Here is a 16,210-nt window from a genome sequence, read left to right on the forward strand (position 1 = left end):
AAATTGTTCTTAAACCATGGTATCACTGTTTGGGGAAAGATGGACAGCTTCATATAAGAAAAATGTATATGGGTGTAGGTTTGTATTGGAGTGTGGCGCATAATGGTTAGAGTTTTGGACTAGATCTTGGGAGACAAGGGTTTGAATCCCCACTCAGCCATTAAGTTCACTGGGTGACGTTGGGCCAGTCACTGCTTCTTAGCCTAACCTACCTGGTGGGGATTAAATGAAACGGGGAACCATGTACGTCACCTTGAGCTCCTTGGAGGAAAAGGTGGGACCTAAATGCAATGCATAAACACACACAATTAAAATTAATAATTAACAAAATTCATGTAGTCCTATGGAACTCCTTCCCACAGGAGGCAGTGATGACCACCAGCTTAAAAGGTAAAGGTACCCCTGCCCGTATGTGCCAGTCGTGTCCGACTCTAGGGTTGTGCGCTCATCTCACTTAAGAGGCCGGGAGCCAGCGCTGTCTGCAGACACTTCCGGGTCACGTGGCGAGCCAGCACCAGCGCAGCACACGGAAACGCTGTTTACCTTCCCGCTATAAAGTGGTACCTATTTATCTACTTGCACTTAAGGGTCACGTGGCGAGCCAGCACCAGCGCAGCACACGGAAACGCTGTTTACCTTCCCGCTATAAAGTGGTACCTATTTATCTACTTGCACTTAAGGGTGCTTTCGAACTGCTAGGTGGGCAGGAGCTGGGACCGAAAGACAGGCGCTCACCCCGCCGCGGGGATTCGAACTGCCGACCATACAATTGGCAAGTCCTAGGCACTGAGGTTTTGTCCACAGCGCCACCCGCGTTGGATGGGTTTAAAAGAGGATTAGACAAATTCACATAGGAAAAGGCTATCAATGGCTACTAGCCACAGTGGCTATGCTCCACAGTCAGAAGCAGACATGCTCCTGTAAATGAGTCGCTGGAGCACACAGGCAGAGAAAGCACTCTTCTGTTTGGGTCCTGTTTCCCACAGGCACCTGGGTGGCTGCTGTGAGAACAGAATGCCAACAGAGATACAATACGATAATCTTTATTGTCATTGTCCCATACAGAACAACAAAATTGAAAAAAATCTACATAAGACATTCAAAAACCAACAAGCCTGCTATCCCAGCTATCCCAACCTGGTTAGCCCCTAAAAACTCTGATACCCCATTTTAAAATACAATATACTCCCATAGAGACTATCCAAATCGCATTTGGATAGAAACTGTTTCTCAGGCAGCCAGTCCTAGTCTTTATAACCCTGTACCTTCTTCCAGAAGGCAGAAGCTGAAAGAGATCATTTCCTGGGTGCGCACTATCCTGCGCTATCTCTGCAGCTTTCTTATGGCACCTGGAAGCATAGATTTGATCCAAGGTGGGAAGAGTGCACCCAGTTATTCTCTCCGCAGTCTTTACAACCCTGGACAGCATTGTTTTTTCCCTGATCCAAAAGGCTCTTCAAACATTCTTAGAGAACATGAATTTGATGCCTGCAAATTCTGGACGTGATTCCCCTCGATTTTCTTTTCATACAGGGCTGGTTACATTTTTTGTGAGGTTGTGGTGTGGTGTGTATAGGTGTTATAACCCTGATAACATGGTGTGTGCCCATGGAGGCTATCCAAAATTTCATGGACACCTTGCCTGCTTGTAGTTTCTCTACCTTCCACCACGGCTTCTTCATATTGTATATGTTATATAAAATATTATATAACATATTGTTAAGTTGTTCACTACATAGCACATATTATATATGTTATATTGCTGGCTGGTTTGGCACCTTCCTTGCTATCCTGAACACAGAGTTGCAGGGAGCATTATTAAAAAAGCAAGTAAGATGTTTGCTCTTTTGGTTAATGATTTACTAGAGGGGAAAAACCATAACTGGCCTGAGACATACAATCATATGACCTGCATCATGTGATACAGCCTCCTACAGCTGGCCACTACAAATACTTTGGATCTCAAGCATTGATCCTTGATGTGCGATTCACGCTGTTACAAGCAGAAAATTCTGAGTGTCTGTTGGGGAAAAGCCATGGAGTCTGGGCTTGTCTTGTACCTGCTAATCCGCTCCCTGATGGGAAAGTGATGCATAGACTTGCATCCATGCATAGCCATGTAATGTTTGGTGGGCGTTGTCTAGGGTGGTCCGCAAAGGAATGGTTGCTGTTTGCAGTGTCAGTAACCTGAGCAGAGCAGGTCGTCCTGAGCAGAGGCGGACGCAAAACCGCTCCCTTGCCGTAATCTGCCCTCGAACAACACTCTTGAGGAGCGAGCGTCACTGTTTGGGAACAGAGGGACACAGTTCTTAGAAAAAGACAAACCTAAGTAAATACTTCACCTGCTCAGTGATCAGCAGTCCCTCCACAACTGGCTCGACTCAGAACGGACACCGCTGTCTCAAGGAACACAGGGAGCTCTCTGTGTACTTTCTGCAGGTGGAGGCAGCTGCACGATTTGTGAGCTGGATTGCTAGGTTGGTAAAGCAAGGGACAAGGGTGGTGCTGTGGGTTAAACCACAGAGCCTAGGACTTGCTGATCAGAAGGTCGGCAGTTCGAATCCCCGTGACGGGGTGAGCTCCCATTGCTCGGTCCCTGCTCCTGCCAACCTAGCAGTTCGAAAGCACATCAAAGTGCAAGTAGATAAATAGGTACCGCTCCGGCGGGAAGGTAAACGGCGTTTCCGTGTGCTGCTCTGGTTCGCCAGAAGCGGCTCAGTCATGCTGGCCACATGACTCGGAAGCTGTACGCCGGCTCCCTCGGCCAATAAAGCGAGATGAGCGCCGCAACCCCAGAGTCGGCCATGACTGAACCTAATGCTCAGGGGTCCCTTTACCTTTACCTAAAGCATTCTTCGCCAAAGAGCTGGCGAAGAAACATTTCTCTCCCTCTCTCCTAACACAAGAACTCGTAGACATCTAATGAAGCTGAATGCTGTAAGATTCAGAACAGATTCAGTAAAGTCCTTCTTCGCGCAACACATGGTTAAAGAATGGAACTCACTTCCAGGCGAGGCAGGGATGCCCGCCAACTTGGATGGCTTTAAAAGACAAATTGGACAAATTGGGGAAGAGGAGGCCTGATGAGGGTGGAGTTTGTGAGTTGTGCATTGGGAAGAGTTTGGATTAAAATGCAAGGAGTAGCAAATTTCTCCCCCTTCGTTGCGAACTACAACTCCCAACATTGGCCAGACTGATTGAGGCAGATCTCTCTCTCTCTCTCTCTCTCTCTCTCTCTCTCTCTCTCTCTGTTTCTTTCTCTTTCTCTCTTTTCAGCTTCACTTACCTTCTCTTTCTCTTCTGTCAACTTTTGCCTCCTCACTCTTATGAGTGCTGCCCATAAATCCAGGTCTGGAAGAGAAAGAAGGGGGGGGGGACACTCCCATTGCATAACAAGTTATTTGTCTCCTTGGTGTGGGATAGTCCCTTGTCAGCCTCTTCCTCCTGGTTCTCAAGCATCTACAGTGGTACCTCGGGTTACATATGCTTCAGGTTACATCGTGCAGTGGTGGCACAGCGGCAGCAGGAGGCTCCATTAGCTAAAGAGGTGCTTCAGGTTAAGAACAGTTTCAGGTTAAGAACAGACCTCCAGAACGAATTAAGTTCGTAACCCGAGGTATCACTGTACTACCCACCCACACCCCTTCCCTCCAATAGCTGGAGATGCTGAGGTCAAGCTGCCCCCAGGCACCTAAAGATTCAGGCCTGGACCACAAACCCACAGTGTAGTGTGTGCCTGGGCACCCAAAGCAGCCACAAGATTCAGGAGGAAAGGGTCTGCAAACCATATGAGGAATGGTTGAGGGAGTTGGGGATGTTTAGCCTGGAGAAGATGAGTCTTGAGATATGAGAGCCATCTTCAAACATCTGAAGGGCCACCACATGGAAGATGGAGCGATCTTGTTTTCTGCTGCTCCAGAAGAGAGGATCAAATCAATGGGTTCAAATGGCAAGGAAGGAGTTTCCTGCCAAACTTTAAGTAGCACTTTCTGAAGGCAAGAATTAGCTTAGAAGGTGGGAGACTCTCCATCACTGGAGGTTTTTAGGCAGAGGTTGGATGGCCACCTGCCAAGGATTCTTGAGCTGTGATTCCAGAATTGCAGAGTGTGGACAACGGTACAATTCTCTGATTCCACATCTTCCTGTGAAGAAGATCTCATAGGACACAAACACCAGATGTTGGCATTTGGCATGGCCTGGAAACCCAACACTGTCAGCCCTTACTTTGACCTTCCCAGTGGCTGGAATAACACCTATCTTGACCTCTATGTAACCCCGCTGCAGGTTCCTGCAGCCTGCTTCCTTGCTTTTTTTTATATAATAATATTTATTATTTTTAGAGCTTACAAAAAAGAAAAGGAAGAAAGAAGACAAAAGAAAGAAAAAGAACAAAAAAGAGAAAATACAATACATAAACAATACAAAACACAACCTTAACACATTAAACTAACACAATAAACTAAACCAAACCAAACAAAAACAATTTAAAAAGATACATCAGACCTTTTCCATATTCTGTCTTTCATTCCCTTGTATCATTGACCTCCTCTCACCTCCCTCTTTGTATTCCACTTCCATTAATTGTTTCAGCAATTCCTTTCCATCTTTCTCTATTTTCTATCATATAAATGTCTTAACATATTTTTAATCTTATTTCCATTAAAATTAGTATACTTATTTAAGTTTAACTCCTTTATAGCATTTCAGGTAAAGCAATAAAATTTCCTTCCAACATTTTTCTATCACTCATTAATTTTACATTACTTCTATATATAGACTTTAAATTTCCAATCTTCTTCCACCATCTCCTCTCCCCAGTCTCGGACTCTGCCAGCCACTTCCGTCAACTCCATACAGTCCATCAACCTGGAGATCTTATGTCCGAGGCTCTTAACTCTTTTCCGCGTCCCTTCTGCCAGTCTTCTTCATATTCTTTGATGCTAAAGAGCAGATCTCGGGGAAACTCCAATCCAACGATACTTTTATTCCTTCTCGACAGCTCAGCCAGATTTCCATAATTAAAGCTTCCTTGCTTTGGCTCATGACCCTTCTGTGGGATGAGTGATGGAGGAATCTGTCAAATCAGTGTCTCTTTTTCCAGTACACTTGTACCTTGGTTAAGGAATGACTTGTGAGTCGAACGTTTTGGCTCCTGAACGCTACAAACCCGGAAGTGAGTGTTCCGGTTTGCCAATGTTCTTTTGGAACCCGAACGTCCAATGTGGCTTCCTTGATTTCTGATTGGCTGCTGGAGCTTCCTTGATTCCCAAATGTTTTGGAAGTCAAACAGACTTCCGGAACGGATTCCATTCGGCTTCCAAGGTACCACTGTTCAGTCTGAAGTTCAGTTCCCTACAATTCTGCATGTTTGCTTCCCCCACCCTCTTTAAAATGTCATCCTGAAAATTCATCAGCATTTGAATAGCTAGGAATTCTCATGAGAAATCTCATCTGCCCCAGCTGCAACAAAACATGTCTCTCCCACCTTGGTCTCTACAGCCGCCACAACAAGCGCTGCAACTTTGCAACAGCTTGACTCCATCCCCAAAGTTTCACACCTCCATTGTCTCCCAAGATAGATGGAAGCCAACAACTAACCTGGTAGGCCCAAGCAGACTCGGCGTGGAAAGAGCTGCCAAGCTCTCCAACTTCCTTGAGAATTGACTTGTGCAATTTGAGCCAGCCCACCTCCATCTGTGTGTGGTTGAAATTGTGCAAGTCAAATGAGCGTGAGATGATGGATTACTGTCACACGCAATTGTTTTATGCATTATCAAAATGGTGACTCCCCGTCTTGTGTCAAAACTATACAAAGCAGTTAAATCTCTTGTGTGTGGTTTTTTCTTTCTTTTGTAGAATCTAAGCTACGTAAATCACATTGGCCGAACAGCTATCTTTTTGTCTGGGTAAGTTTAAATGGTTTGGAATAGGGCTTCCTCCATTCAGAAAGAAAGGTTTGGTTTTGTTTTTAAAAAAGCAAAAGTAGTATATATTTAAGCAGCCAAGAAAACAACAATGTGGTTAGTGGAGAAGGTTGGTAAAGAAAGGTTTTTCTTCCTCTCTTATTACACTATAATTCCCAGAGTTGTTTAACAGTTAAGTCTCCATGCCCAAGGAACTCTGGGAATGGCAGCTCTGGGAGAAGAATGGGGTTCTCCTAACAACTAACTACCAGCACTCTTAAACTACAGCTCCCATAATTCTTTGGGGGAAGCAAAGATTGTTTAAAGTGGTAGTGCTTTAAATGTGGTGCTTTAAATGTATGGTGTAGTCAAAGGTGGCCCAAATATCTGATTCCATATGAAGCAGATTCGGATATCCACGCACTCTGGACTGTGAGCAATCCTGTTTCTTTGTTCTCCCTGGAAAGAAGATTTACGGGAGGCCTGTCTTAACTGGGACGCTGTCCATTTCTTCTTCCAGCTCTGTCCCTCTCTTACTGATGGTTCCCGTGTTTGGGCTGGGCAACTATTACGAATGTTATCAGAACTTCACTGCGGAACATGGGTGAGTCAATCTGACCGCACTTCAGTTGTTGTTGAATGAATCCAATACTCTGGTGGTTCTATAGTTATCATTCTGTTGTGGCCATTGGGTCTATTGTCAGTCTCTACCTCCGATTCTTTAATCTCTTTCAATGTCTGGCTCATAAGATCAAGCCTCTTGATAACTGTTTGTTGCTCTTCCTGAGGGAGATTCTTAAAGGAGCTGAGAAAATCCTCTTCCAAAGTTTTTTTTATGATGTCATTACTTCCATTGGGGATCCAGGCTCTGGTTTTGTGGACCCCTCTGAAGCACCAGTCCTCATCTTACATAAGGGTGCAACAATAGAATTACGAAATACCTGCTGAATGAATCAAGACTGCACCTTCCACAGCATTGAATGGAGCCCTCTAACAATTAGACATTTATTTAGCCATTGCAAAACTATCTGCATACCGCAATTTCATTTTTTTTTAAAAAATCAAAGCGGTTTGCAACAATGATAGCATATTAAAAGCCAAACAACAATTTAAACACTTCATCAGCTGACTATTACGGAAAATGCTTCTTAATTTTCTTCATAAGCAGAATACCAATTCTTAGCATTACTGGGGATATAGGGTGGGCCAAATGAAGATGGTTTGGCTATGGAATCGAATATGTATTAATTGTTAGCTGCCAGGAGGGCTATCACAAGAAAATGGAAGTATTTAGAGGGATTAGGGATTAACTAAGGATTTATGGTATAGCTAAATCTGGTCTGCAGTTACTGCTGAAAAAAATAACTAAAAAAATCAAGGTACAGTAGAGAGCAAACAAAAAAAGCTTCATTTTCAAATACACTGCAAAATTTAATTTTGTATATTAATGATTGCAAGGTCCAAATGACTCTTAGGAATCATAGAATCATAGAATGGGATCCCAAGGGTCATCTAGCCCAACCCCTGCAATGCAGGAATCTCGGCTAAAGCATTCATGACAGATGGCCATCCAACATCTGCTTAAGAACTTCCAAGGAAGGAGAGTTCAAAACCTCTCAAGGAAGACCATTCCACTAGCTCTTACAGCTTTAAGTGAGAATTTCATTAGATCCTGATATTTATAAATAAAACATATCTTTTTACATATCTTATTACCACCCCCACAACAATCATATATTTTCCCCGTGGAATGTGAATGAAACAACCAAATTTGAATTTTGTGTGCATGTTTAATTTTAGTTTTCATTCAGTTTTGTTGTTCTTCTGTTCTTGTGTGTTGTTGAAGTGTATGTTCTTGTTTAAATAAATAAAAAGAAATATACATTTTTTAACAGAAAGGAAAAAAAGCCTGGCTGCAAAGAAAAGTTTCCATTTGAGAATTAGTATAAAAGGTGAATGTTTGAATCTCTCTCGGCAGAGTCTTACGCAGGAGCTGGCTAATGACACTAAAGGCTCGCTTCTGTGTCGATCTCAGATGAGCCTCGCCAACTACGACGTTCCTGCAGGTGATCTCAGTGTTCAGTTGGCCCCTGAGATGCCCTGGACCTGTGTCATTCAGGGCTTTGTAAAATAATACAAGGAGCTTGAACCTGGCCCAGTTTGAGATGTCAGCCAGGGGCCCCATCAGCACTCTGGCCACCAGCAGAAGCTTCCTTTTTTTTTATAATAATTTTTATTCGTTTTTCAAACAGATAACAAAAGTACCACAAAACAACATAATTTCCAACTGATCTTTTCATACCCTTCTTTCTTTTGACTTCCCCATACCTCCCCATCCCTGCATTCTTGTTTAGTGATTCTTTAGCAACCCTTAGGTCCATTATCTTAATTCCCTTTCATAAAAGTTCCTTTAGTTTTTTTTTTGATTACTGCTGCAATTTCTTTACCTCTTACCCCCTGACATCTTAACATTCGTCAATTTTACAATTGTTCTTGAGATATATTTTAAATTTCTTCCAGTCCTCTTCCACTGTCTCTTTCCCCTGGTCACGGATTCTGCCCGTCATCTCGGCCAATCCCATAAAGTCAATCACCTTTGTTTGCCATTCTTCCAGAGTAGGTAGTTCTTGCGTCCAGCAGAAGCTTCCAAGGGCAGCCCGACATTGAGCGTGTTGCAGTAATCCAGCCTCGAGGTTATCCACTCATGGGCTACAGCAACCAGGCTACATGGGGTGCCTCCTTTTGACAATGATTGGCCCTGCCTGTGTGAGCCTCTACAGCCTGTCCCACAGGACTGTGAGTCCATATTGTGCTTTATCAGGGACTAGGGTCCCCTTCTAATAAATAATAATAATAATAATAAATTTTATTTATGCCCTCCCCAGCCAATACCGGACTCAGGGAGGCTAACACCAGGTATAAAAACAATTAATTAAAATACAACTTAAAAACAAGATTAGAACACAACATTAAAATGCAGCCTCATTTCAGTAGAAACTCAAATCAAAAACTTTATGGGGGGATGAAAAAGTCAAATCTTCACCAAGGCAAACTATCCAGACTGGTCCTACGTGGGCCAGAAAAAAGCCAGGGAAGTCCCCAAATAGGAGTTCCATCACAGAAGGAGAAAGGAAAAAGGAAAGAGGGGGAAGGGATCAAGTTGATTCCAAGCCGAAGGCCAGGCGGAACAACTCTGTCTTACAGGCCCTGCAGAAAGAAATCAGATCCTCAGGGCCCTGGTCTCATGAGACAGAGTGTTCCACCAGGCCGGAGCCAGTGTTGAAAAGGCCCTGGCTCTGGTTGAGGCTAATCTGACTTCCTTAGGGCCCGGGACCACTAGGGTGTTGCTATCTATGGACCTTCTATCTCCTTTCTGTCCGGCAGATGCCTCTTGATGCACACAGAAGTCAAGTTCATCACGGGTCCCCATCAACATCCTTGCGGTGTGATGTTCTCTTACGGCATTGGAGTTTTTTTCATCTCATTCCTAGCCAGCTTCATTGCTATCCTGGTAAGAGACACAGGCGCTCATTACAAAAAAGTTGGCCTCAGGAAAAGCAGAGCTGGGCTCCAGGTGATCTGGAATTTCAGGTGTGGGCAGGGAGGTATTCGAGAAGCCAGGGTGGGGTCTAAAATAGGAGGGATTCAGTTATGGGTAGGTAGCCGTGTTGGTCTGCCGTAGTCGAAACAAAATAAAAAAAATTATTCCAGTAGCACCTTAGAGACCAACTAAGTTTGTTATTGGTATGAGCTTTCATGTGCATGCACACTTCTTCAGATACCTTCAGCTCATACCAATAACAAACTTAGTTTGTCTCTAAGGTGCTACTGGAAGAATTTTTTTTTATTTTGTTTTGAGGAGGGATTCAGGTTCTGGAACAGCAAGAAGGGCCAGAGATAGGGGCATAGAATCAAAACTAGGCAGAGATCAAGACCCAAAGCAGTACCCACGGGAAAGACTCAGGCACGAAAAAGTTGGCTGGACTGGAGAGTCAAGCCTTGAGGCCCTTAGGATCAGCTGGCAGAACATGGGAAGCTGCCTTGTACAGATCATTGGCCCATCTGGATCAATATTTCCTACACTGACTGGCAGCAGCTCTCTGGGGTTTTGGACCGGGTTCTCGCCCAAGCCCTACCTGGAGATGCTGTCGGGGACTGAACCTGGGACCTTTTTCATGCAAAGCAGATGTTGTATCTGTTATGTGCTGAAGTTCTCACCCTGAGCCAGCAGGGGGATACTGTAGATAGTTATGCAAATTAGGGATCGAAAGTGACGTTCAGTGATTCAGCTCAGTGATTCCGCTTAGAGAGTGGCCGCATCTGGCTGTGCTCTGATGTCCATCGATCCCACCTTCGTCGCCAGTGTTAAGTTGTGGGTGAACATATCAGACGACACAGCGATTCTTCAAACAGCTCTTGTTTATTCACAGGCCAGAACAGAACTGAACTGAAGGGTTCAGTCAGCCTGCTTATATAGAGCTCCAGTACAACGTAACTGTAAATTTTCTAAAACTGTCCAGTATCACTGAGCTACAGACTGGTGTTGCAACCCAGAGGGACCCGTAGGGCCTAGTCCACCAGGCTTAAAATGGAAAGGGGGAGCAGGCAGTGCAGGCAGTGAGGCTTCGAGAAACCCTAGTTGGGACAACACTCCCCACAAGCTCCCCACAGTAGAATCATGGAATCATAGATATTTTTTCCCTGGGGTGACACCACTCTCTGTAATCCTGGTAGCCTCCCTCTCCCAGCTCTGCTATTGCCTTTTGCGAACTAACTCACAGCTGGTGTCTATCCCCTTTCTTGCCTGAAACTGAATGTCACGCCTTTTCTGCCATCGCCTGTTTTTGTTCTTCAATGGCACCTCTCTCCGCCAACCTCCTGAGGAAGCTGGCTTGACTTATTTTTTAGGCCTTGCCAAATAATTTGACCGAACCCCTCATTTACTAATTTCAGAAATTGTGGGGAGAACTGGGCACCCAGGAATTTTAGGAGAACCTTGCTCCCTGCAAACCCATAACTATACAGTTTATGCTTACCCAACAGTTTCATAATGTGAAGGCAGTCCTCTTTTCATTTTTAGCTGTGTACATAATAAAGCTGTCCCTGTCTATTGCAAAAGAGTCTTTGTGCTTTAAACCATATGTGAATTTTATTCTGTTAGTCAATTTTTCCACAAGTGCTGCTTAACATACTGCATTGTACCAATTTGTCAAAGAAGCACCCCCCCCCCCCGATTCTTCCAGCATCTCATTATTACGAGCCTGGCCACCAGGGGTTTGAACTGTAACTTAGTGCTAAAGGTAAAGGTAAAGGTACCCCTGCCCGTACGGGCCAGTCGTGTCCGACTCTAGGGTTGCGCGCTCATCTCGCTCAAGAGGCCGGGAGCCGGCGCCGTCCAAAGACACTTCCAGGTCACGTGGCCAGTGTGACGAAGCTGCACTGGTGAGCCAGCACCGGTGCCGCACACGGAAACGCCGTTTACCTTCCCGCTATAAAGCGGTACCTATTTATCTACTTGCACTTAGGGGTGCTTTCGAACTGCTAGGTGGGCAGGAGCTGGGACCGAATGACGGGAGCTCACCCCGCCGCAGGGATTCGAACCGCCGACCTTACGATCAGCAAGTCCTAGGCACTGAGGTTTTACCCACAGTGTCACCCGCGTCCCAACTTAGTGCTACCTCATGCAGAAAGGCTGAGCAGAGCCAGCTCTGGACATTTAGACGTGTTTGGTTCAGTATTTGCTTTTATTTCAACAAATTCTTCCTGGAACTGAGCCACTTTCCCACATGCCCACCACATGCTGATGAGACCTCAACGTTCTCTAGCATTTTGATGACTAGGAAGAGCCAATGTCGGATGGGCGTATCGGTGTGAGATACCATATTTGCAATACAGTGCAATTGCATCTTATGGGCAATTGACTTGCACAATTTCAACCTTGCAAATTGAAACCTTGCAAATTAATTGCATGCAAGGTGGAGAGTGTAAAAGCTCATTTTGTGCTGTGTTTTCCTGATGTGGAAAGAGCTTTTAAGCACCCCACGTTGCCTACTGGACTCTGGGATGCTCTCACGAGATTTCATGGGAACTTAGATGGCCCTACGAGACCTCGTGAGAGCATCCCAGAGCTTGTGTGCTAAATGAGACTTGCACAGTAAGGAAAACAGTGCTTAAAAACTCTCTGCCTTGCTTGGGGGGGTAAGGTCTGCTCTCTTGCTGGCTCAGGAAGGTAAGGAGGGTCACGGGAGGGCAGTTCAAGTATATGTGGTTTTGCATATATGGGGCTGTGCAATATCTGGTTTTCAACATCGCAATATATCACCAGCTAAACATAGCAATATACCAATATATCACGTCTGAAATAAGGCTGGAGCTATGTAGAGGCATTAGCTGGCTTCACAGTTTTCCTCGCATTGTGATTTTTGCATAGCACACACACACACACATCATGTTTTGCGATATATTGCCAGGTCAAAACTATGACGCTGATATCACAGTATAGACTTCAAGCCAGTTTTGGACGCTGTATTAATATATCGCCCAGCCCTAAATGTAACTCACATGCCACATGCGATTTTGCTGTATTTTTTGGTGCTACCTGTTTCATCTACTTCATTGCTATTATAAGCAGAAGGTTGTGCTGAATTTTATTTTATTTACACATTGAGTGTATTGCTCATGTTAGTGAGATTTATAGCAACACCTTCCTCTGAGGAAGTCAGGGTGTATTTAATCCTGGGCTTCATTGCTGCCTGGGGCTTAGAGCCCAGACCTCCTCATTAAACGTGATCAGAAGGAACTACAGTAGAACCTCGGGTTGCGGACGTAATCTGTGATGGAGGCATGTCCGCAACCCGCAGCGTTTGCATCCTGAAGTGCCACGTTTGTGTAGGCACAATTTGACGCTTCTGCGCATGCGCAAAGCACGATTTAGCGCTTCTGCGCATGCGGCGAAACCCAGAAGTAACCTGTTCCGGTACTTCCGGGTTTCCCGCAGTCCATAACCCGAAAACACGTAACCTGAAGCGTCCGTAACATGAGGTATGACTGTAGTAGATTCTGATAACTGGTTTTGGTTTTTCTGCAGGTTTTGCTTCTCCAAGCCAGAGGGCTGTATAAGAGGTTTCTGAATTCAACTGGCTACGTGGGCGATCAGGAGTGGGCGATGATTAAGATGGTAGAGCAAAGAGTGTTTTTGTACCCCATGATATTTTTTTGCTGCTGGGGTCCAGGTAAGGAAAGCTGGGAAATGCCCTGCCTTTGACAGTCTGCCTTGTTACGTGTCTAGAAAGTCCATGAGAGTTACCCCCGGATAAGTAGATATAGATATATCTGTGGCTTGCCCTCTCAGATAAGTTAATTTAAAGGAAATAAATAAAACAATGTTCCTTCTTACCTTTTCTCCCGATAACCCACAAAAAAAGCATTCTGGAAAATTAGGGGCAGGCGATGATGGGAATTGTAGTCTGAAAACATCTGGAGGGCTGAGGTTGAGGAAGCCTGCTTTAAAGTTTTGAAGTTTGCCATCCTGGGGCTTCTTTGAGAGGATACAGGTTTAATAAGTAAAACAAATAATTGGCTGGGGAAATAAAAACACCTAGCTGTGCCTTACTGAAGTCACTTTGGGGCTACAGCGATGTGATTTTATTGGTGACTGAGTCCTCCCCTTTTGATTTTTCCAGCCTTTATCCTTGGAATCTTCAGACTGACATCTTTGGAGCACACCAGGCCGTACATGGGATTTTGTGTTTTAGAGGTAAGCATTGTGTTAATCTTTGAAGCCCTGAACAACTTCTGGGTCATGTGGCCAGCATGACTAAGCCGCTTCTGGCGAACCAGAGCAGTGCACGGAAATGTCATTTACCTTTCCGCGGAGCGGTACCTATTTATCTGCTTACACTTTGAAGTGCTTTCGAACTGCTAGGTTGGCAGGAGCAGGGACAAAGCAACGGGAGCTCACCCCGTTGCGGGGATTCGAACCGCCGACCTTCTGATCAGCAAGTCCCAGGCTCTGTGGTTTATCCCACAGCGCCACCTGTGTCCCGTTATGTTGGGGTAGGGGAATGCTAAAACAGCCCAGGGAAGACAGGAACAGGTTTTCCTGTCATCTCCAGCTGGGTGAGAGTGCCTTTTTCAAAAATGACAACTCTGCATACAGCTTGTTCGCTTCAGCCCTGTGTGAGCTGGCTACAACTTATTGCCTAGGCTTGTAGGGTCCTGCCCGCCTCTGCTCCCCCCTCTTTTCATCTTCAGGGCTCAGTGGTGGGAAGGAGGGCAGAGATAATCACCAGCACCCCCTCCGCCCCCCAGGTCTCAAGTTTGGGCCCTGAAATCTATGGGGACGGGGGTGCTCCTAACCTGGCAAGTCTACTGAGCCTGTTCAGGAGCTACACAATGCTGATCGACTTTTGCTTTTGGGCAGGTGGGTTGTTTTTCTATAGAAAAAACAGGATGGAGAAGGAAATGGAATTGTCATGCTTAACTAGGCCTTTTCCAGGAGGGGAGGCGAAAGGGGTTGCAGTGTGCTGAACCCCGCTGCAACATTTTGTTGCAGGTTCTACTCGTCTTTCAAAATCGCACTGGGGTGCTCATTCTGAAAAGCAAATGGGGATTTTTTTTTGGGGGGGGAGTGGCTGCTCTTTGGGGCCACTAGGTTTATGGAATTTCTACCCCAGTATCTTCTCAGATGACAATCTACACTGTTCCCCCTCCCTGTGTTGCCATTTTATTCTCACACCAACCCTGTGAGGTATGTCAGGCTGAGCAACAGGTTCAAGACAACCCAAGGAGAGTCGTGGGCAGTATTCATGTTATTTCATGTCAAAGATTTATAATGGGGAGGGGCAGCGGTAGAGCACCTTGTTTCGAATGCGGAAGGTACGAAAAGGGGGGGGGGGAAAGCTGAGGCAAACAATTTCAGAGGAGGCCTTTTTGTCTGTTTAAAGATGTGGATAAGGAGACGGAATACATTTAAGGAAGGAAAACAAGACGATAGCCGAAGAAAAGCACAGTAAACAGCAGCGACAGTGAGGATAGGAGACTCCAGAGAGGCTGGAAACGGACCAGGCCTCAACATGAATGCAAAGTATTTCGTGGAGTTGGACCAGTGGCTTTCAGGCAAGGGTCCCTCCCAGACCTACCTGGAGGTGCCATGCAGATCAAGAGCTTTAGTTCTGCATTGTGGTCCTTCTCCCAAAAAAGTAAATTAAGGAGCTAGTCCTCATGGTCTTGGGGGGGGGGAAGAGCGGGTTGAAATGGCACCGCCGGATTCTGCTGCTTCAACTGGAATTTGGCTGCTCTCCAGTTCTGCTGCAGCCACTGACCCTGCCCGTCTCCCCATCTCTCTCCTAGGCTCTGACGGCGTCATCCCAGGGCCTCCTGAACTGCGCCGTTTACTGCTGGACCCAGCATACGTTCCGCTGCCTGAAGCGCAGGGCCTGCCAAGACGGCGAGACCCAGACGCCGCTCCTGCGGTCCCAGAAGAGGTTCTACGAAAGCACGCTCCCCGCTGCTGGACGCCAGGTGGAGGCCAAGTCCGCTGCGGGCTCCACGGCGCTGTGAGCAAGGGAGCTTTTGGAGTCCCTCTGGCTGAGCACCCGAAACTCTCTCCTCCCACTCCTTTGGCACCCTCCTCGCTGCCACGTATTGCCGGAGGGGAAGGTGGGCAGCCCAGCCACCTTGGCCCACCAGGCTCCCCACCTGATCCCACCCATGCCCTGCCAAGTTAAAGAGACCTTATCCAGTCCAGCGCCCTGTAACCTATCAGGTGGGAGGGAACGGCCAATAACTTTGGCATTCAGAAAAGGACTGGTCTACACAAGGAGCAAGACTGCGACTGGCCAGCGGCGGCAACAACGGCAACCTCTCCCTAATGAGCCTTTTGGTGGAGCAGGAAAACTGAGGCTTCGTCATGGGACCTGGATGGTGTGTTTGACAACTGTTATTTATATGGGTGAAGGGGAGCCTCTTTTAATTCTACAGCGGTTCCTGTACAGGAGATTATTCCAGGACTGTGTTGGAATCTGGATGTGTGTGATAATAGGCTGCTGTGGGGCCAACCTTTTCTTCCTCAGAGCTGCTTGTTTTTGTCGTTTTCCGCTCGACAGTAAAGACAAAAGGGAACATGTGGCATTTATTGTCTTGGATATTATTATTATTACTACTACTACTACTACTACTACTACTGTTAACATTTATATGAGCCAGTGTGGTGTAGTGGTTAAGAGCGGTGGACTCGTAATCTGGTGAACTGGGTTCGATTCCCAGCTCCTCCACCTGCAGCTGCTGGGTGACCTTGGGCCAGTCAC

General features: G+C 46.0%; 1 protein-coding gene across 1 annotated transcript in view; it reads left to right on the forward strand.

The window, feature by feature from the left end:
- TMEM116 (transmembrane protein 116) overlaps positions 1 to 16,034 on the forward strand; it is a 32,214-nt gene extending 16,180 nt beyond the window's left edge. Inside the window, exons 6-11 of the mRNA XM_079987176.1 lie at positions 5,857 to 5,906; positions 6,424 to 6,507; positions 9,288 to 9,414; positions 12,991 to 13,135; positions 13,586 to 13,659; positions 15,255 to 16,034. Coding sequence (XP_079843302.1) covers positions 5,857 to 5,906; positions 6,424 to 6,507; positions 9,288 to 9,414; positions 12,991 to 13,135; positions 13,586 to 13,659; positions 15,255 to 15,464 — 690 coding nt within the window. The 3' untranslated portion in view covers positions 15,465 to 16,034. The remainder of the gene's footprint in view (positions 1 to 5,856; positions 5,907 to 6,423; positions 6,508 to 9,287; positions 9,415 to 12,990; positions 13,136 to 13,585; positions 13,660 to 15,254) is intronic.
- The last annotated feature ends 176 nt before the right edge of the window (positions 16,035 to 16,210 follow it).

The sequence above is a fragment of the Podarcis cretensis genome (assembly GCF_951804945.1).
Source record: "Podarcis cretensis genome assembly, chromosome: 8".
In the NCBI taxonomy this organism is placed as follows: Eukaryota; Metazoa; Chordata; class Lepidosauria; order Squamata; family Lacertidae; genus Podarcis; species Podarcis cretensis.